Source organism: Danio aesculapii, chromosome 9 (genome assembly GCF_903798145.1).
Source record: "Danio aesculapii chromosome 9, fDanAes4.1, whole genome shotgun sequence".
NCBI classification, from domain to species: domain Eukaryota; kingdom Metazoa; phylum Chordata; class Actinopteri; order Cypriniformes; family Danionidae; genus Danio; species Danio aesculapii.
The window spans coordinates 340,685-363,379 of record NC_079443.1 but is presented as its reverse complement, the minus strand read 5'-3'; the positions used below and the strand labels follow the sequence as shown (position 1 = coordinate 363,379).

At 38.3% G+C, this 22,695-nt stretch overlaps 2 protein-coding genes and 3 non-coding genes across 5 annotated transcripts in view; 1 reads left to right on the top strand and 4 right to left on the bottom strand.

Annotated features, from left to right (window-relative positions):
* Positions 1-325: 325 nt before the first annotated feature.
* On the bottom strand, positions 326-8,363 carry bzw1b (basic leucine zipper and W2 domains 1b). Its single transcript, XM_056465330.1, has 12 exons — positions 8,266-8,363; positions 7,803-7,876; positions 6,963-7,139; positions 6,184-6,278; positions 5,946-6,011; positions 5,725-5,860; positions 5,247-5,356; positions 4,176-4,346; positions 3,336-3,482; positions 2,617-2,755; positions 1,186-1,308; positions 326-637 (listed from the first exon to the last, which is right to left on the bottom strand). The coding sequence occupies exons 2-12, from the start codon at positions 7,864-7,866 to the stop codon at positions 609-611; spliced, it is 1,257 nt and encodes a 418-aa protein (XP_056321305.1). The 5' UTR covers positions 7,867-7,876; positions 8,266-8,363; the 3' UTR covers positions 326-608.
* Positions 8,364-10,238: 1,875 nt separating this feature from the next.
* On the bottom strand, positions 10,239-10,311 carry trnar-ccu (transfer RNA arginine (anticodon CCU)). The gene has a single exon. It is a non-coding gene; the product is annotated as a tRNA-Arg (tRNA).
* Positions 10,312-10,904: 593 nt separating this feature from the next.
* trnar-ccu (transfer RNA arginine (anticodon CCU)) lies at positions 10,905-10,977 on the bottom strand. Its single transcript has one exon. It is a non-coding gene; the product is annotated as a tRNA-Arg (tRNA).
* Positions 10,978-11,496: 519 nt separating this feature from the next.
* On the bottom strand, positions 11,497-11,569 carry trnar-ccu (transfer RNA arginine (anticodon CCU)). The gene has a single exon. It is a non-coding gene; the product is annotated as a tRNA-Arg (tRNA).
* A 708-nt stretch (positions 11,570-12,277) lies between these two features.
* si:dkey-11f4.7 (piezo-type mechanosensitive ion channel component 2) overlaps positions 12,278-22,695 on the top strand; it is a 64,171-nt gene continuing 53,753 nt past the window's right edge. Inside the window, 8 exon segments of the mRNA XM_056466017.1 lie at positions 12,278-12,341; positions 14,510-14,605; positions 17,260-17,361; positions 18,561-18,606; positions 19,029-19,173; positions 20,699-20,918; positions 21,908-22,121; positions 22,353-22,518. Of these exon segments, the coding sequence (XP_056321992.1) occupies positions 12,278-12,341; positions 14,510-14,605; positions 17,260-17,361; positions 18,561-18,606; positions 19,029-19,173; positions 20,699-20,918; positions 21,908-22,121; positions 22,353-22,518 (1,053 nt within the window).

The window sequence follows — 22,695 nt, the reverse complement described above, 5'->3', positions numbered from 1 at the left end:
TTCAGTTTTTCTGAACCTCCCCCCCAATTGGGAAACTAAACCCTACTGGCTGTTTTTTTTAAAAGGAGGAGCTACAATCCCACCCCGTTTCATCTGAAATAGTCAAACACCCTAAGGCACATTTCAAAGCACTTTGAAACCTTTCAACCCACATGACTCCTTTAGGCTTTCCATGTTTACTGTTGGTTGCTAGGTTACCAATACTACAGTCAGCCGCTCCACCAATGGAAGGCCAATTTTAAAGGATGGAAACTTGGACAGTGATGGAGTGTTTCCCCAAACAACGAAGTAGCATAGCACAACCATTAAAAGAGCAAAGACAGACTTGCAGTATATTCTTTATTATTTTTATAAAAAGACGTCAGTGAAGGTCACTTAAGTCAGTACAAAACACATCTTTAAGGTCTTATAGAAAACTTTGGGTTGACAATTCTTTAATAAAAAAACCCCCAAGTAAAAGCTGCAACTAGACTCAAAAGAAAGCTTTCCTAAACAAAAGATGACTTTAAAAGTAGTTGTGCAATTAAAGGCTTTAAGTGATCTGAACGGTTCCCAAATACAGCCAGAATGAGCCTTTCCTCAGTCCAGAATGAAGAGATGCTTCAGCCTCAGTCGGACTCCTCCTCAGACTCGGACTCTGAAAAACAGTTTCACATTAGGAAGTGGACTTCTTTCAGGTAATGTGCTGACAATTGATATGGATCTACAGAAGGGGGGGGGGGGGGGGGGGGGGGGAGGTATTTATGAGTGTTCGAAATTGCATGAATTTCCCATCTGCATTAGGTAAAACTATCAGCTGAATGTAGAATAGAGGAAACCTGCACAGTTGTTTTAAACACTGAAGTTGGATCAGTTTGGGTTCAAGCATCTTGATTGTTTTTATAAGAATAAAGCACACTTATAAAAAGATACAGTCTAAAATAAGTCTGATTTCATCCTCTTTGTGATGTGAAACCACACCTGGACACTAAAGGTAATGATTATAGACATGGTCAACTAAGCAGAGAAGGCATGTCAGTAAATCTGTGTTTAAACGCAGTCATATGCATGCAAAACCCTAAAGATCACGCATGCTGCTGGAGTACATTTATCCAGAAGACAGATTGTAGGGCTTACCATTAATCAAATAATAATAATATTAATAATAATAATAATAATAATAATAATAATAATAATAATAATCACCCTCTTCAGCGTTCTTCAGCCACTCCACGAACTTCTTCATCTGCTCCAGGAACACGCTCTTCCCTTTGGCCAGATGCGCTTCAGTGAACCACTTCAGAATGGCCTCTTCACTCAACACATCCACTGGTGGACAGGATTGGGGAGTCAGAAAGAGTTCAGGGGTCATTATTTAGCACTGGAGAAGCAACATTTCCCCAGAGCAAAACCAAAAGCCTTAATTTCGCCCGTTTAAAGAGTCGGTCTCCATATCAATCAGCTCCAGCAAGTCACTTTCCCATCCAACATCCCCTTTAACATTAGGTACAAGGCACAGCAAACAGGAAGAAATTTGTGTCCATCTCTAGTAATTCCTTTGATTTTGCACTCAGACCAACACACATATAAAGAGTCTTAAATGTTGAGTTGAACCCCAGCAGCCAACAAGAATGATTTAACAGATGTTGATGCAGGAACTAAATGGTAGCAGGTGTAAAGAGCACAAATGGACAGGTCCGGGATGGAAATTCAATGTTGCTTCGCTGAAAACTAACCCAATCTCATCCCACACAAGACATGTCTAGAAGTCCCAACAGCACACGAGTTAATGAGGTGGTCATCCACTGGGGTGATTGGGTCTCATTTTGGCCACATGCGGAATTTGACTAATCTTTTGACATGTTGAGAAGTTTCCAAGTATTTTCTCTCAACTCAGTGACTCTGTCATGTTCATAAATGATTTAAAAAGAAAATTTATATAAACCCATTTAGTATTTTGATCAGAGCCACCCCAAAACCACCTTACACAGGGCATATGCAGGAATCCTAAAGGTAATTTCAATACCTTTTAAGACCTCAGAATATGAAGACCTCATCGCCACTTCTAGTTAATCAGTATCAAACCTTTCACTTAAACTGTTGTAGTCAAATGGAGCACAACAGAAATCATAAGCTGGGAAGAAACAAAGCTCTAAAGAACAAATGTGGTTGTTTTCAGTGACAGGCTTCTGCCGCTCTTTAAACTCGCCTTTCTCCAACTTTCATTTTCCCATTTTTCGCTCTGTTTTCACTACATGTGGAGTCACATCATTTACCTGTGTTTGTCACAGATTATGTGACATCACCTGGACAGAGGAGCTTGGCTGGACGCGCCTCAGCCTGAACCCATCACATGGTGTGAGCGCGCCATTGTTAATAGGAAGAAATAAATATATTTATTTTCTTTTCTCCGAGTCACACACTTGACAACACTTAATTTAAGACCTCTCAAAAACAAAACTTTAATACCTTTAGAAGGGCCTTAATTTTCTCATCATGGATTTATAGACTTAATACTTTAAGACCCCACAGACACCCGGTTACAACTTCTGATAAGGAAACTGAGAAGACGGCATACTATACTGAACAGTCCCACTGCGTAAAAGCTGAAGTGGAGGCCTGGAGAATAATCTGTACCTTTATAAAGCAGCAGGACGATCTTCTGGAAGGTCTTCATGAAGTGGATGTTATCGTAGCAGAACTCCTGAATCTTCTGCAGCAGCGAGAGCTCAGATTGAGCCTGTGTGCTGAAGGCCTTCAGAAGAGGACTGTGTTGCTGAAGACAAAACATCAAGAGTACGCTCAGACTCAACACTGGCTCTGATCATGTAATACCTGACCTTGTGCTAAAGCATTTTCAACATGTGAAGCTGCAAGTGTCACGTCACAAGCTCTGCAAAGTTGGCCAGACACTAGTCAGAACATGCGAGTCACTGCAGAGTTTAACCTGAAAGCTAAGCATCATTTGATTGTGTCAGTATCAATCTTAACTGAAACAGAGGGCGGGGCATAGAGCAGCTCCTCCCCTTTTTTGAAAAGCAGCCACTAGAGTATTGTTTCTCACAGCTCTGCCAGTGAGCAGTCGAGCTCAAGCGTACCAAATAAGGGGGCGGGGCATGTCAGACAGAGCATTCGATTGGTTAGAAGATTTGATGAGAAATTGAATGTGATCCTAGTTATCCATCCAGAAATGGCAATCTGCAAAATTTGGGTTTAGATTTTCTACATTGTCACTGCTTTGACGCACACTAGCTTAAACGCGTCCTTAAGACTAACAGATATTAAAACCTAAACTTAATTCAAACAATTATGCAAATTGATCTTAACCTGCTAAATGCGGGAGTCTCAGATGTTACCTTCAGGTGTTTGATGGCCTGTTCAGTGACTAGCTCCTCTTTCTTATTCCACTCCACAGAGCTCATCAGACTGGTCCACATGATGCTGATCATCAGCTGCTCAGAGATGCTGCTCCTCTTCATTTCCTCCTTACCATAGTCAATAATCTGAAAAAGATAGTATAGAACTTAATCTTACTTTGAATAGTGTTCATTTGAACACACTAAATTTAATAAACAGATTATATAAACACACACACACCATTAAAAAAAAAATAAAAATAAACTCAATTTGAATTAACTTTAATATTGAATTGTCTGAAAAGGACCTCTGAATTAAGTCAGATTTCGAACTTCAGATTATGAATTCCTAGCCTGCAGATATCCAGTTTCAAGATGAAGACATCTGGAACAAATTTAATTCAAAACTTAATTCAGATATGCAGGTAGGTCAGGGGGTGATGAGCAGGGAACAGCAGATGATCACCAGAAATTCAAAAATGCAGCAATAGGGCCAATCACAGAGCTGCAGGAGTTTGCTGGCGTGTGTGTGTGGCTCAGGAGGATGCAATTCATCTGCATAATGTTTAAGATGCTTAGACGTATGGAAATGCTTCATAATAAACTTTACATGCGGTCTAGGAATTCAGAACAAATCTTAAAGTTTAAAGAAAAAAAAAAAAAAAAAAAAAAAAAAAGCCTCAATTCAGATGATCAATATTAAAGTGAATTCAAAACAAATTCAGTTTTATTATTTACAATGGTCAATTGCAATTCGTTTAGTCATTTTAAAAGATGGCATTTTTAAAGACCTATAATATGCATGTATTAATTCAGTTGAGCTCAGGGCTGTTTACGGACCTCTTTAAAAGAAACGCCTAGAGAGATCTGCTCCTGGAGCTCTTTCTGAAGCTCCTTGCGAGCACCTAATGACTGCTGGTTACGTGCAAAGTCAGAGATCTCCTTCAGGCCCGCGCCAGTGAAGTATCCGGAGAAGTGTTCGTAGCTTCGCTTGTTCACTGGAAACAGCTCCTGCAGAAAGAAAGAGACAGTCAAGCAGGGTTTCTGCTGGTTTCAGTCAAATTTAGGAAGATTTCAGACTTATCTAGGGATAATGATAGACTTGCTATACACACATTAATTCTGTCAAACACACTTGCAAAGGAAAGGGGAAGAGAGAGGAGGAGAAAAAAATAAAATAAAAATACAATAGTCCGTCCAAGTCAGTGTCCTCGGCACATTTGGTCTATAAATACAACTAACAACAGTTATCTTAAGGAAGATTTAAAACCATATTGGTAAAGTAAGAGTTGTCATAGCTCTTGGTGATTATGAGTGTCTGCCTGATTGTGTAGTTTCACATGGTTACAGTAATATTAAGAAACTTTTTTTTTTTTTTTAAAAAAGGTGCACATGAAAACGCCAAAACATACTTTGATGCATGTTAAGAGCACATGGTAACAGGAGACCATGATGACACTTATGCTGGGTTTATGGCAAGTTGGAAATTAAAGTATTCTGTAACTGCATACAAGTCGATGCAAACAAGAGAACAGGTGGACTACAGTCATGTGGTTGAACAATGCGCAAGCGATACGTTTCCTCTGAACATTTAGAATTTGCTTTGCCTCTTCAGTATTTGGTGAGAACCCAATCATGTTGGCCAATCAGAAAGGAGAACAGCCTGAGGTGAAAACTCTGGCTGTACAGTCCACCTTCACTTGTAAGTTCTCCTTTTAGTCAGCCATAACAGTTGGTTTTCATATGAACGAACCTTTCGTATGAGGTCTTATTTAAATAAAGTATAAACAAATAATAATAGGTGGGCAGTCCTTAATCAAGTTTAAAATCATTTAACAATTCATTGCAAACACGATCACCTCTAAGCTTGTCGTCAATCCTAATCAACTGTAGCGTAGTGATCAGACTCACCATCAGCCTGTTGTCCATGTTGACCTTACGCAGACTGGCAGCCACAGAGCTAATGTCCTTCTCACTGATCCATGACTTGAACAGCTTCACAGCAAAGGCCGGAGAGACACCTGTTGAGAAATTTAATGTAACATTATCAGGAGCATTGGCTATATTTATGGCAACACTTAATATTCAATATATAACTTGCAATCATAACAGTTTCTTTATCATTCATGGTGTTTAAAAGAAGAGGAAAAGGACAAAGTCAGTCATTTCACTCTGATCCATGATAAATACTCAATTCTTCAAAAAGATGCTTTAATCCTTTCCCTTTTAACACTTGCTAAAATATCAGTGCTCTAATGTATGGCTTAAATATATAAATTCAAATCAAATTATACGATTCATCAAAATACACGTACACATTAACGACAAGTACACCTATTGACAAAAACATTACATTTAGTACAAAAACAGTGGCATGTGCTGGCCGTACCTTCTTTCACCAGGTTGTCATTGAAGAGGCTGCTGAGGATGGATGCAGACAGACTCCCGTTGCCCAGTAAAACACCCGTCAGCATGGCCAGCTTGTTTCGCTCTGACTCGCTGAACCCTTTTAAAAACAGGAGCAACTGGGGAGAGGAGCATGCATCACATTACAAACCTTTATTTTCAACATGTCTCGCTCTCAAATTTAATTTTAAATCCAAAGACTACCTTCTTTATCTCCTCTTCAAATCCCTTCTCCAGGTATTTGTAACGCCGGATTAACTTGTTAAAAACCTGGTTTAAAAGCAATAAAATGAATACATGTTACATAAATGTTAACAGATTTGATCATGTTATAAGATTTTACAGCATGGCATACTAAAAACTGCATCCAACATGCCATCGCAATTCCTCAATCACAAATTCGTAGTAGACTCCTGATATTCAAGACACAAGTGTGGGATACCTGAGCATACGCTTTCATGGTCTTAATGTCTTCTTGTGCAGTGAAAACACAGTAGTTTGTCCGGGTCATGTCATCGGATAAGGCACCTCCCGGAGCTGAAGAGCAGATGGAAAAACTCCGTTAGCTTAAACATGTCGTATACTGTATACCCTCCACACTTCCTTTGTGAGCAGGGAGGCCTCAAGTGTGAAGCCAAAATAGATATAACAAATGTTTTTAAACTGCTGTATTCAAGGGGAAAAATGGTTTTAAAAAAATAAATAAGAAAAATTCAGCACTCCTATAGGACATAAGAGTGCTGTATATACACAAATATAAATCGTTGTAGACAGTTCAGACCAACCAAAACCTAAAATGGTGACATCTTCTGGCTAATAATGGCATAAAATATCAGAACATCAGCATTTCAATGTCACCATTTATAAGGTCATTTAGTTACAGGATTGAGCTGCATTGATTTGATTGGACTAAAAAAAATATATATATAGTTTTAAAATCTTCAGTATTTCCCATTTGTGGCCATTGTTGGGCAAAGGGACAGATTAAGGGGTTTAATGGAGTAATAGTTAAATGGAGTAAATATTTAAAATAAATAAATAAATAAATAAATAAATAAATAAATAAATAAATAAATAAATAAATAAATAAATAAATAAAGCAGCAAAGTCTTAAACTGCTCAGATTGAGGGAAAAGATTTTTTCCAGAAATGTCCTTATGGAAGTGTGATGTAAACGCTTGACTGCTGAAATGAAGGATTTCAGGAGTTTCCAGCACTTACCCAGCATTCCACCAGCCACCAGGATGTCGAACAGCGTTTCTGCATAGCGCCGATAATCGAGCTTGGCTCCAGAGGAATCGAGGAACTTAGTAACTGCCTCTAAATCAGTACCAGTTTGGTTTAGTCCTTGTACAATGCTCTCTTGAAACTGTGAAGGGTCAAATCTCTCCTTTTCATCTGTTCAACAGGAAGAGGAAAAAAGGAGATCAATTTGGACAATTAGACTTTAATACAAAAGGACTGGATTTCAACAATGAGAGGGAAAATATAGAGAAAACCTTCAAGTAAATTAAATAAACTTTCATTTTGAACTTATGCAGACCTACAAGACGAATGGTATTTAATAGGTATGCTCATTTAAAATACACATTGTATTAAACACTAAAGCATACAAAAAAACATTTATTTTTCATTATTTTAGTGACAGTTTTTTTTAATACATGGGGTAAAAAAATAAATAAAAACAAAAGTACTTCAAATTTGTTTTTTTAAGTGTACTTCGCTTTTGTTTTCCTGATTAATTTTTATTTATTTACAGTTTGTTAACAACATACAACACTTGATATAGCGGTCTTGAAATACAACAGCATTAATGTTGTTTATATATATATATATATATATATATATATATATATTATATATATATATATATATATATATATATATATATATATATATATATATATATATATATATATATATATATACACGAACCAATAAAAGAAAACTTTCATGGTTAAAACTTGTTAACAAAGCAAGATGGAATGTAAGAATACACAAGTTTAAAATGAAGAAAAACTTTAAAAATGCCAATATTAAGACTAAAAAACCCAAACGAACCTCTCTTTCGGGTCTTGAACCGCTGGCCTGAAAGCGTCGGCTTCTGCTGCTTTTGATAACTCATAAAAAACGCACTGGAGGAAGAAAACACAGAAGAAACACGTTATACTACAGTCGAAGAGAAGAAGCAGACAGAAAGTTAATTACTTCCACTTCCGGAAAGGAAAATGCGAGTCTCGAGACAAGGACAACAACTTAACATGTTTTCAAAATACCACAAAACTTTAAAACCCCATGTACTCGAACACTGTACTCTCCTGATCAAAGCTTTTACTGAATCACTAAACTATAACGCTCTTAAATGGCGTATCAGTGTTACTACACGCTACTTTAAAAATAAAACTTAAAATAAGGGAACTCGTTTAAAACGCTTATTTGAACAACAGCAGAAATAATTAACTGAGTTACTTAATATTGTAATAAACAACTACAATTTATTAAAGTACTTTAAAGAGGTACTTACCGAAATAGTAAAGTTAGGAAACTGTTTGAGAGCTGACAACAACAAATAAACGACCGCAAAGAAGATCTGAACTGAGCCGAGCCGCTCGAGCTTCATAAAAAGGCTGAGCGAGTTCATTAGCAGAGGGGGGGACAGAGAGGATAAATGCCAGACAATGGACAAAATGGGGAAATACGCATTTTTATCTTTTATCAGCTTTACTTATATGTCATTGTAAAATAAATGCGCATACTCACATAAAGTAGTTAATTGTACTATGTTGGAAATTAATTATCTTACGTTTAACCCTCCCCCCTTCTTTTAAAACGCAGACGTAAAAGTTATGTCTGGATTTCGCAATCATGAATCACACAGGCCCGTAAGAGTGACGTCACGTCACGTCATAAAAATGACTAATATACCACTGATTCTTGAAAAGAGGGACAAAACGTGCTGAACTGAAGAAAAACAACACCACCACACTGATTTAAACCAGTAAAACTTTTCACAACAGAAATAAAGTCGAATGATCCACAAGCTGAAGGTTCCTTTGATGAAGTTTCATGTTCTTAAAACATCTCGTGTCTTCTAATGTCATGGAGGAAACAAACAAACTTACGGTGTCAAAATATTGAAACAATAAAGGTGAAAGTCAGTGTGAAATCAAAATGTATCATGTTTATTTTGCTAGCTCACTATATTATACTTTGGGTGAATAATTAATCCATACAAGTTAATCCACGGTCCAATCTAGTACTAGTAAGGTGTATAAAGTGAATAAAGTGGCCGGTGTGTGTGTGCGTGCGTGCGTGCGTGCGTGCGTGTGTGTGTGTGTGTGTGTGTGTCAGTGAACGTTTCGATCTTAAGTTGTTACGCAACTTTCTCTGAAACAAAGGTTTGAGTTTTTTGTTTTAGTAATAAGTTGAAAGAAGCCTATTTAAAGTAAAAAGCTAACATTAGGGTATCTCTGTCATGTACAAGATTTGTGTTCGATTCATTACAGAATAATTTTGCTCAGATATGTAACACCCCATATAATAAAAATACAGAAATATGTTGAGGATCTAGCTGCTCTTTAAAGTTATTGCTTAAGTCCTTAAACGCTCTGTTAACACAATGACGCCCAATGGTAAATAATACAAGCATTTATCCAATTATTTTCTTTTCAGCTTTGTCCATTTCTTAATCTGGGGTCACCACAGCGGAATGAACTTCTCCAGCATATGTTTTACACAGCAGATGCCCATCTCTGGGAAACATTCATACACAACAGACAATTTAGCTTACCAATTCACCTATAGCGCATGTTTTTGGACTTGTAGGGGAAACCGGAGCACCTGAAGAAAGCTAACACACAAACACAGGGAGAACATGCAAACTCCACACAGAAATGCCAACTGACCCAGCTGGGGCTCGAACCAGCAACCTTTTTTGCTGTGAGGCGATCGTGCTACCCACTGCACCACCATGCTGCCCCACACATTTTATTTTAAACAACAAAAAAATCTGATTTAGACTTGCAGAGGCAAATTTTCTATGTTGTCAATATTTTCAACAAATTTTGTTTACATTTTAAATGCCACATTCACTGGGCCATCTCCTTGTGAAGATGAATTATGGGAGACATTTGAGACCTTTGAGTTCGAGCACCACTTAGGGTGGTCTACAGCAGAGTGGCGCAGCGGAAGCGTGCTGGGCCCATAATCCAGAGGTCGATGGATCGCAAACGTTTTCATTTACACATAGAAATCCAACTTGCAAGACGTTTCGCTTAATAGGCAAAAGAATTGAAACGTCCAGGCTTTGAACAAAGACTCTCAGCTCCTCTTTCATAGATGAGATTAGGTAAAATAAGAAAAAAGCAGCAGCTTTCACAACGGACCCAAGTAGGAACTGTACCTATAAAGAAGCTGTCTTAGCAGAGGATGGTTTCGATCCATCGACCTCTGGGTTATGGGCCCAGCACGCTTCCGCTGCGCCACTCTGCTACAAACCACCCCAGATGGGACTCGAACCCACAATCCCTGGCTTAGGAGGCCAGTGCCTTATCCATTAGGCCACTGGGGCAGGACACACTAGGTAATGGGCAGCTGGAGAGTTAGTGACCTGGGGCAAGAATTCTCCTTCAAAATGAGGCATCCCAGTGAGCAAGGCATTTCTTCTGGGTTAAAGGATTTGTCCTCATGCATGCAAACAATAAATCACACTTAATAGAAGGTGGTTTCCATACTTCACCTTCTGAGTTATGGGCCAAGTGAACTAATGTTTAAACCCAGGTCATTTAAAATGATCAGCAAGTGTGCAAAAGCAGATTATTCAAGAAGAGTGGCACAGCGGAAGCGTGCTGGGCCCATAACCCAGAGGTCGATGGATCGCAACCATCCTCTGCTAAAACATTTTCATTTACACATATGGATCCAACTTGCAAGACGTTTCGCTCAATGGGCAAAAGAATTGAAATGTCCAGGCTTTGAACAAAGACTCTCAGCTCCTCTTTCATAGATGACATTAGGTACAATAAGAAAAAGCAGCAGCTTTCACAACACACCCAAGTAGGAACTGTACCTATAAAGAAGCTGCCTTAGCAGAGGATGGCTTTGATCCATCGACCTCTGGGTTATAGGCCCAGCACGCTTCCGCTGCCCCACTCTGCTACAAACCACCCCAGATGGGACTTGAACCCACAATCCCTGGCTTAGGAGGCCAGTGCCTTATCCATTAGGCCACTGGGGCAGGACACACAGAGTGATGAGCGAGGCATTTCTTCTGGGTTAAAGGATTTGTCCTCATGCATGCAAACAATAAATCACACTTAATAGAAGGTGGTTTCCATACTTCACCCTCTGAGTTATGGGCCAAGTGAACCAATGTTTAAACCCAGGTCATTTTAAATAATCAGCAAATGAGCAAAAGGAGATTTGGCACGCAGAGTGGCGCAGCGGAAGCGTGCTGGGCCCATAACCCAGAAGTCGATGAAACCATCCCCTGCTAAAACGTTTTCATTTACACATAGAGATCCAACTTGCAAGACGTTTCTCTCAATAGGCAAAAGAATTGAAATGTCCAGGCTTTGTCTCAGCTCCTCTTTCATAGATGAGATTAGGTAAAATAAGAAAAAAGCAGCAGCTTTCACAACACACCCAAGTAGGAACTGGACCTATAAAGAAGCTGTTTTAGCAGAGGATGGTTTCGATCCATCGACCTCTGGGTTATGGGCCCAGCACGCTTCCGCTGCACCTCTCTGCTACAAACCACCCCAGATGGGACTCGAACCCACAATCCCTGGCTTAGGAGGCCAGTGCCTTATCCATTAGGCCACTGGGGCAGGACACACTAGGTAATGGGCAGCTGGAGAGTTAGTGACCTGGGGCAAGAATTCTCCTTCAATATGAGGCATCCCAGTGAGCGAGTCATTTATTCTGGGTTAAAGGATTTGTCCTCATGCATGCAAACAATAAATCACACTTTCCATACTTCACCCTCTGAGTTATGGGCCAAGTGAACCAATGTTTAAACCCAGGTCATTTTAAAATGATCAGCAAATGAACAAACGTAGATTATTTAGCAGTTTTGGTCAATAACCTAGAGGTCGATGAAGTTTAATGATGTTTTTTTTTATGAAATCTGCCATTTTTTGTTTTATTTGACCTAATCTCATTTACAAAAGTGAAGGTGAGAAGGTTTATATGCAACATTCATTGTACGCTCTTGATTTTTGTTAGTCTTAACTAAAGTGTTAAAATACTCCATGAATTATTTTTAGGACTTTTTTCTTTTAGTAAATGCCAAAACCTATATATGAACACACACCCTTTCATCACAGTGAATGTACATCATATTTTTATAGAGACTCGTGTGTTTTGTGTGTCTGTTTGTGTCTGTGTGTGTTTGTTTGTTTGGTTTTTGTGTGTGTGTGTGTGTGTGTAGGGGGGTGTCTACTTCCTGAAGATGATGTGATGTTCAGTGGTGTTTTAATGTGCTGTCTGTGCAGTCACAGTAAGACTCCACCATGAGTGCACAGTGTCTGGATGAAATGCCAGGAGATGTCATACTGGGGACATTATTTAACTTTTCATTACCTGTTTTACTACTGACCGGTAAGTTCTGTTTAAAGCTTTGTCTTTCAGTAGGTAGTTGTTGAAGCATTGTTTCGCATGTAAAAAAAAATGTAGCCCAATGTCATCTACAGAAGAATAAAGCAAATTAAAATCTGCAATATATATGAAATGATATCTTCATGAACAGACTGAATTTCTGAAATGCTGATAGTATTTTATAGACAAGTATAATTCACTTCTTACAGTCAACATGAATAACATTCAGAATTTAGTTTACTTTTCTGTGTTACTTAAGGGTGGTTATTTGTAAATAAATGATAATGAAAATTAATTTATATTGAGGTCATAATCACAACTGTTTTCAATGATATAATGCATTTAAAACAAGGTAAAATAAGCATAACAGCTGTTTTTATTGCTTCAATGTGTTCCAGAAAGCAGGCAAAGTACAACTTGCTTATAGTCGATGTGTGTATACCTCTTTGTAACTTCAGTTAATAGTACGCATGTGTGTTATGTGGAAAGAACATTCATACACTGAAACATATTTAAATATGTAAGCAGTAAAATATTATGTATGGGATCCAAAGAGTGCTTTAAAATGATTAAGGAGGATTGCCTTGAGTATCTAAAATGTTTTAAAGACTGCAATATTATTTTTCAGTCATATTTTGAGAAGTAATTGAAATACATTACATGCAAATTTATATATTTTGTGTGTGTTTTTAAATCAATTAATTAAGAGCCCATTTTAATTTTTAAAAACTATTTCAGGTCACATTCTGACGTATTTTGTGTTTTCATATTGACTTATGTAAACATAAATAAACGTCAACGTCAAGAACAAATATTATCAGACATACTGTGAAAATTTCCCTGCTCTGTTAAACATCATTTAGGAAATAATTAAAAAGAGAAAAAAAATCAAAGGGGGTGAATAATGCTGACTTCAACTGTATTTATTTATATATATATATATATGTAAATATATAATAAATTGTTTTGTTTGTTTTTTTGGAGGGGGGCCGTGCCACAGTACAGCTTTATGTCTAGCAACACCCCTGGTGGAAACTCTCTCCACTGGAGACAACCATCAGCCTATATATTTCATTTTGTTTGTTAAGCACAAAGATTTGCATCAAAACTATTTCTAAATTCAGCTCTAATCTCCAGCAAAGGAATAAATGAACAATAATAATGAAGTGTGTTCAAAACACTGAGTTATATCCAAACACACGTCCTGTTCTTATGCCCCATATGGTCATGCAGACGTCTCCAAAACCCCTCAGGTGGACAAATCTACACTCGTTTTAATTAAAGTAAATATTTAATTTAGCATATAATTAATATTAATAATACCGTTATACAAAGGCAAATTGTTATGAATAACCTAAACCCCCAACGTCCACCCTCACGTATGGGTTATGGGCAACATCCTTTGTGTATTAAGGGATGTGTAAGTGTTTGGACCTGCATAGGACTTTTCTACATACAAGCGTTTGCGCACTACACTTTAGAGCAGCTTTTAGTTGGTCAATGGTGTGGTCTATTTCAGTTCCTCAAAATAGCAACGCGCCAGAATACGCCTTAACACACCTCCTTTACAGACCAGCACACTCATGAGTCCACAAAGAGGTGCAAATGAATTTACTATTTAAACAACGTGACGCAAAACTGTGAAAATTACAGTTGCGCTGGTCTGAAATAGCAACAAATCACGCCAAATTCATGCCTCATTTCGCCAGGTGTATGATAGGGTCTATATTTACACCTTGACATTATTATTTTTTCATTAGCTCAGAAAAATATCTATAACCTGTTCATTTTAGTATGATCATAACATAAATAAATGATTAAAAAAATAAATAAAAAATAGCTGATTAAAATTTGCTTGTTAATTATATTGTAAGAAACGTTGTAATCGCAAGACTTAATATCGCATATTTTACTACTTTATATTTATGTATTTAACATACTACACTGTAAATAATGCAGAGTTCCACACAATTCATCAACACAAATCGACTAAGTTAACTTAACTAATTTAAGTGGATTAAACATAAAGCAATCACCCCCCCCCCCCTAAAAAAAGAATTGTGTTGTCTCAGCTCAGTTTAAATAAGTAGTTTAAACAAGCAGTAAAATAGTTTTTATTTAAGTGTATGTATTCGTATTCTTATAATACTGTAATTATTTTTGCCCCACAGCAATATCAGTGAGATTCAATGGATTATCAGTGGTGTATCTCCTGTTTCTGTTGTCCTTGCCTCTAATACCCACTCCAAACACGGCTACTATCAAGGGTAAGAATGAATTGAGCTTTGTCTATTATAAAGTCATGTCTTGTGTATTTAATTTCATTTGAAACATAATTTCTTTAGGAAAAGATTCAATGATATAGTAATATACAGTGTATACACACATCATCCCATATGGAAATCTGATATATGGCCAGTATGAACAAATACAAACAATTATAGCTAATATATCTTACGTACATATTTGTAATTGCAATAGGTGAAATGTAAAAATGTTTGCAATATTTTGAAATATATGTTAAATATATGACACATGGCCATTGTGAACATATAGTGCTCAGCATAAACGAGTACAATGGTTCTACTCACCAAACAGCTTTAGAAATAAAGATATTACAGTAAAATTCAAGTAAAATACTGAAGAATTACCAACTAGAAAAATTCAACAAAATCTGATGCATTTTTTTGTTTCTTTTAATTTTGCTCTTTTTTTTATTTTTATGTAAATTCGCTCACATATACATTTGTGTGAACTTATTTTTGGATTGTTATTATAAATTCTTTTGTTAGATTATCTCCAGATTTGGCTTTAGTGCTGATTAATCTAACGCATATACACAAATACAATACTGTATAGCATTGTGTAGAAAATATTAATCTAAGAGAAAGATTTGTGAGCGTGAACTGTGTGTGTGTGTGTGTGTGTGTGTGTGTGTGTGTGTGTGTGTGTGCGTGTGTGTGTGTGTGTGTGCGTGTGTGTTTATTCATTTTCCTTCGGCTTATAGTCCCTTTATTCATCAGGGGTCGCCACAGTGGAATGAACCGCCAACTTATCCGGCATTTGTTTTACACAGCTGATGCCCATCCAGCTGCCACCCAGTACTGGGAGACACACACACTCATACACTATGGCCAATGTAGTCAATCAATCAATCAATTCCCCTATAGCGCATGTGTTTGGACTGTGGGGGAAACCGGAGCACCCGGAGGAAACCCACGCCAACACGGGGAGAACATGCAAACTCCACACAGAAACAGACTCGAACCAGCGACCTTCTTGCTGTGAGGCCACAGTGCTAACCACTGCGCCACCGTGCCGCTGGAGTATATGTACATATTTGTAACTCCAGTGGTTGAAAAGTAAATATAAATGGGCATTTTTGCAGTAATTGTAAATACATGTTGCTTATATTGCATAGGTTTGGTATATTTGACATCCAGACATGAACTTGTGCACCATATATGTAACGATATCAGATTTTTCCACGGGCCAGTTCACGATTTTTTTCAGCGTTTTTTTGTATTCCTTTTATTTTTGTCTGCAATTCCTCTGGATTCATCAAAGCCTGTGCATCTCATTAATGATGCATTACAATAAATCCAGCGAGTTGTGCAGTCAGCAGAGATTACCTTCAGCCCACGTTTGCTTGAGTGCTTTATAGATCCGTATAATCACGGCAGACGGTTTCTCACATATTTACGTTTATTTCCTCTGCCCCTGCTTTAAACTAATTTAACTTCACACACACACACACACACACACACACACACACACACACACACACACACACACACACACACACACACACACACACACACACATCAACATTTCACAATGGCGTTCTGTGTTTACGGTAAAGTGTAAGTAAAGGATGGTGTGATTGTATAAAGTGTCCCTCAGGGATGGGGTAAGTTGACTTAAAGCTTTTAGTAAAAACAACATTAAAAAGCTCAACAAATAAATCAAACGGAAGCATCAGATTTGCTGCATCAGCTGAGTGTTTCCATAGATGTAATTATTGCTAAATAATCAAAATCTAACACTTTACCCAAACCAAGCTGACGCAGCATTCTCATTTCCTCTGCATTTAGGAGGAATAACCATGTTAAACATCCAGCGGAGAAAAGCATAATGAACCGACAGCAGAGTTAGCGTTTTACACTGGCTGCATGAGGGAACTACAGTCCTCCTGTTAATCATTCGACCATTAAAGACCGGGCTTCACAATACAAACATCTTAAAACACAATGTGCATGTTACACACTCTGAAATTCATCTCACATCACACAGTATCCTACAGAACACACACACACACACACACATAAACACTCACAGGCAGACATACTGTATATGCACACTTACGGTCTCACACACACACACATGCACCCACAGACTTGCAAACGCATGTACACGTGCACACACAGACAGGCACACGCACACAAACACTCACACACACTTAAAACATATCCTTACCCACAGTACACAGCCATGAATCAGTGGCTAGTCCCAAACATAAACAGGATGCAGTAAACTGTGGATCTGAAGATGCGTCCATTAATGAAGATTCCTCAGAAATGCTGGACATCAGCAGCGACGGCACGCAAACACAAGCTCCAGCAGCTGATGATCCGGCCTTCAGACATGCCTCACAGCAAGCGTCAGCCACTGAGGAGGAGCAGAAGCTGTTAAACATGATATAAAGTTGATTCTGAGGAGGATCTGTAGGCAAAGTCCTCAATTTGATCTCAATTCTCCATTTTCTGCTCCAAACTCTCAGATCAGATCATTAAAATGTCCTGATATTGACAAATGGGGACTTCAGAGTGTCCTGACTTTTTCACATCGCTGTGGATTGTGTGTGTGACATTTAAATGCCATTAAATTACTGATGCAAATCTGTATGTGTGTACATGTGCAGGGAAATCTGGCAGGTTTCTTCGCACTGTTTGCTCCACTGGAGTCATATTTCTGGCATTGCAATGTGGGATGCAAATCACCTTCGCTTATATTCCCAAAGATGGTAAGATCTTCCTTTTAAAGTTGTGCAATGTGACACTGATAGCAGATGCTGGTGCATGGACTTAAAGGCAAAGCTTCTTGATTTCGCTAATGGCTACAGGCCAGCCACATGTTGGCTACTGGCTCACAACAATGAAAAGAGCCGCAGATTTGCACCATACTACATCCACTCATCTTTACTAGTGTAAAACCATCTCCAGAAGCCTGCAGTCAGATAGCGTCTCATAGTTTGAGTCAGAAATCTGACATGAGCAATATTCACTGCTCCTCGCTGGTTAAGTGAACACTGCGCCATACCTAATATGACTAGATACCTAATCCACAGCAACATATTCATTCATTCATTCATTCATTTTCTTTTCGGCTTACTCCCTTTTTTAATCTGGGGTCACCACAGCGGAATGAACCGCCAACTTATCCAGCACATGTTTTATGCAGCAGATTTCCTTCTAGCTGCATCCCATCACTGGGAAACATCCACACAAACACACACACACACACACACACACACACACACACACTACGGTTTTAGCTCACCCAATTCTCCTATACCACATGTGTTTGGACTGTGGGGGAAACCAGAGCACCCGGAGGAAACCCACACCAACATGGGGAGAACATGCAAACTCCACACAGAAACACACACTGACCCAGCTGGGGCTCGAACCAGCGAACTTCTTGCTGTGAAGCGATTGTGCTACCCACTGCACCACATCAACATGATGTGAAACTAATATATTTAAACATAAATGAACACATTTACTATGAGAACGGGGGCAGACAACTGAATCCCTTGCATTATTCAACACATGGCTACAATCTCTATGTGAAATCGTCTGGAAGACTGCACTCATATGCAGCAGCTCACACAACTAGTCTTGCATTAGCATTGTGGTATCTGCCTTCTCTTAAGGTTGTTTTTTTATAATGTTGAAGACAGTAAATATATATATATGGACAACCGCATGCATTTGCGCACCAGTTGTGTCTTAAACCACTTCCCGAGGTGGTTATATATATGAGACATTGTGTAGACATTCAGGATCTCTTTAAATCTTCATGGAGAATGATGGATTGGGGAAGGCATGGGTAAAGTGCAATGTTCCTGATCACCTCACTAACTTTAAGGAGGAAAAGAGTTTACATATTCATCATTGTCCATGCATAGTAATAATTGTATGTGGTTGTTTTATTCTTCAGAGACTGGGCCATGGGATGATGTTTTCTTTCACCTCGGCATTGTCAGGTAGGAGATATATTTAAACCCTTTCAGTTTTGAATCTTGATTTAATTTACTTTATTTCTGGATTTATATTGCTATAGTGAGATAGCGATGGGAGAAATAAAGCATTAGCTTTGAATTAATTGAACTAATGGCTTCTGGAAATGATCAGGTCAGGTTGTTATGATAAAGATAAAAACAGGTTGTGATGTATTTATTTCAGTCGTTATAACAATCAGTGTCATCTTTGTGTTTAAAATGACAGAACTGAGCGAATGACACTTAAAGACAGCTGTTATAAGCAAAATCTCATTCACATTCGTGACATGTGAAGTAAAATGTTACCGAGTTTTCGAGCTCATTTTGAAACAGTAAGGACTCAAGCGCTCTTGCGTGATTTATGTGGATCATCATTATTGTACTAAACCTTTTTAAACTCTTCCCAGGTTCAGTGAAGTGGACACATTAAACATAATCCGCCTGCTGACGCCAGATGTGGTGGTGTCCGTGTCAACACTGTTCATCATCCGCCGGTGTAAAGCCAAAAAGCCCCATCAGAGTGAAGATGGCGGAGCGATGTACAACACTGAGGTAAAAAACAGCAGAGGGGCTCAGTGCTGATCCTGGAGGTCCATCAAAACAAAAACACCTAGGAGACGCATATTTCTACAGTGTTGGGGAAAGTTATAGTACTGCATTATGATATTGAGTTATTCCAGCCTGATCTCATGAGGAAACGTACGAAAATGTATTATTTTAAAAAGGAGGCGTGGCACCGAACCCCACCCCTAACCCCAACCGCCATTGGGGATGAGCAAATCAGACTAAATTGTACGAATTTGATCGTAAGAATTCATACAAATTAGCCACCAAATCAAAAAGTTACGAAATGCAGTGAGATTGTGTTGGTTACTTGCGTTAGTTTTGCGTTACTTTTGCGTTACTTTTGCGTTACTTTTGCGTTTCTCACCTTTCAGAGGCTTGATCTCTTTCAGAACTTCCAGGTTTTTTTTTTCTTCTTCTTTTTTAGTAGAGGAGCTCTGCAATGAACAACACACGGCATAACCTTCATTTAACTTGAAAAAAACACATTAAATAATAATAATGTAATGTTATCTTCTGTTAAACATCCTGACCCAGAGCTCTACATGTCGTATACACAGATTAATGACAGTGTAAAGCAGTGTGTTTGCTGCTTTTGTGCTTTCAGTCTTGAAGTAAAATCGGTGTGATTGAGACTATAATCCTCTTACCTGTTCTTCATGTGTTCAGAATAATGAGAAACGTCCAGCATACTAATTCTGGAGTGGACCTCCAATAGATGCTATCCCATAATAAATAGGCCTGAATGCTTTTAAAATCATCATATACAGTCGCAGGCCTCATAAACACATACAAACGATAAATTATAATCCAGACTCAACATTGCATGTCCTGAGATGTGACTATTGCGAATGATCGCATTGAGATATCGTTGCTGAAACTGAATATTGCGCAGCCCTATACAATACACACACAAAAAATAAACGCCCCCCTGTTTATTTTTTCCCCCAATTTCTGTTTAACGGAGAGCAGATTCCTCCAACACATTTCTAATCATGATAGTGTTAATAACTCATCTCTAATAACTGATGTCTTTTCTCTTCACCATGATGACAGCTCATAATATTAGACTAGATATTCTTCAAGACACTTCTATACAGCTTAAAGTGACATTTAAAGGCTTCACTAGGGTAATTAGGGTAAAGTTAGGGTAATTAGGCAAGTCATTGTATAACAGTGGTTTATTCTGGAGACAATCCAAAATTAATATTGCTGAAGGGGCTAATAATATTGACCTTAAAATGGGTTTTAAAAAATTTAAAACTGCTTTTATTCTAGCCGAAATAAAACAAATAAGAAGAACAAATATTATCAGACGACACACTGTGAACATTTCCCTGCTCTGTTAAACATAATTTGGGAAATATTTAAAATAGAAAACAAAATTCAAAGGGGGTGAATAATTCTGACTTCCAATTATGTCAAAACAAACCTTTATTTTGGGTTTGATTAATCGTGATTAATCGTGATCTAAGCCCATTGGGATGTTGTAGTGTTGTTCTGTGTTTTTCAGGGCTCAGATGAAGAGATGTCCGACTCAGAATGTGAAGCGGAGAGCAGAGGATCTGAGGACTCCTCTTTCGACACCTCCGCCGAGACCCGTGTTCCTCCAGACGCATCTCCAGACGTCCTGCAGAAACTGATGCTCTTCGTGAGCGGTCTGAGACTCCTGGTGTCGTCTGTAATGAACACTGCTGGAAGAGTCCTGGTCACCTTTCTGCTGGGACTAGCGGGTAATGCAAACACACAGCTGAAGATCAATCATCAGCCCTCCTGTGAAATTACCTTTTTACTATAGATTTCCTCATGTGCTGTTTGAAATGACCCATTATTAATGATGACAGAGCATATAGTTCACTAATTATTGTGTAAAATACTAGTATTCGAATGTTATCACTGGATTGAATGGGCATTATCAGTGGTTATCAGCTGATAAATATGAGCCAGTAGGAGTCTTCTGCACCTACTAGCAGGCTCAGAAGGCTGTTATCATTCATCCACATGGTTAATCAGCTATAGTTCACATGCAGCCGAGAATTATTTTATTAAATTATTGTATTTTATTAACGTCTACCCCTAAACCCAACCATCACAGTAATGTAAAACAGATCTGGATCTGGAGTCTTCTCTAATAATAGAGCTGATTAACCATGTGGATGGATGATAACATTAGTAGGTACTAGTAGGTGCAGAAGGCTCCTACTGGCCCATATCTATCAGCTGATAACGCCCATTCAATCAAGTGATAACATTCGAAGTGAGTGATTCAGCTTAAACATTTAAAGGCTTCACTAGGGTAATTAGGGTAAAGTTAGGGTAATTAGGCAAGTCATTGTATGACAGTGGTTTGTTCTGGAGACAATTTCTTAAGGTGGCTAATAATATTGACCCTAAAATGGCTTTAAAACAATTAAAAACTGCTTTTACTCTAGCCGAAATAAAACAAAAGAACTTAAATATTATAGGAAATACTGTGAAAAACTGTTTGCTCTGAGAAATTCACAGGAGGACAAATAATTTAGACTTCAGCTGTATTTCTTTAATCCACCCAATCAAAAGAAATCAGATGGTCCAGAAGACATGACAGAAAACACTGTGAGACGTTTCCTTGCTTGGTTCAACAGCTCTGAAAAAGGATCTTTCCCTTCAGCTGTAAAAGAATATGTGTATGCATTCTGAAGCAGTCTGCAGCTGCAGCCAGTGATGTTGTGTTTTCTGACAGGTATTACGTTCCCCTGTCTGACGTCGGCGCTGTATTTCAGTGTGTTTCTGATGCTGGTGTGGTGCTGGGTGCTGGACTGCTCCATCTCTCTTCTGTTCTTCAGCTCTCTGTGTGTAATGATGACCATCTTCAGTGGAGGACATGTGCTGATCCTCTACCTGTACCAGCTGCCCCTCGCACAGCAGATCATTCCCCCTCGCGATCACTTCTCCAGGTGCACTTCACAGATCAACATCTCTGGACTACAGTGTCCGAGAGAGCTTAATGTGGAAAACACATGCTATTATCAAAACACCAGCGCATTAAGAAAAGACCAGGGCAAATCCTCATAACACAAAGAAATTAGGAAAACGTGCTGCATTTCCTCAAAACACATGCAAAAAGCAGAAGTCTGATGACACGTGGATATTATTATGTTAACATTATTATTCTCTCTGTTCACCAGGTTGTTTGGATTGACAGCCCTCATCAAAACCAACATGTCCGAGCCGTACAGCCTGATCCTGCATGAGGACAGCAGCTGGCCTGCAGTGGTGAATCCGCTGGTCCTCCTGCTGCTGTATTTTTCAGTCATGAGTCTCCTTCACAAGTGGGCTCACTCAGTTAATCAGGTACTATAATGCACAAACCCAAGGCCATTTACATTATATATATATATATATAGATATATATATATATATATATATATATATATATATATATATATATAGATAGATAGATAGATAGATAGATAGATAGATAGATAGATAGATAGATAGATAGATAGATAGATAGATAGATAGATAATA

Excerpts from the sequence above, each read along its gene's own strand:
- bzw1b (XM_056465330.1), bottom strand. The coding sequence starts at position 7,866 with ATGAGTTATCAAAAGCAGCAGAAGCCGACGCTTTCAGGCCAGCGGTTC. Across the intron at positions 5,861-5,945 it reads TTGAAGAGGAGATAAAGAAG|TTGCTCCTGTTTTTAAAAGG; the intron begins GTAGTCTTTGGA and ends TCCTCTCCCCAG. Across the intron at positions 2,756-3,335 it reads AGGCCATCAAACACCTGAAG|CAACACAGTCCTCTTCTGAA; the intron begins GTAACATCTGAG and ends TTTTGTCTTCAG.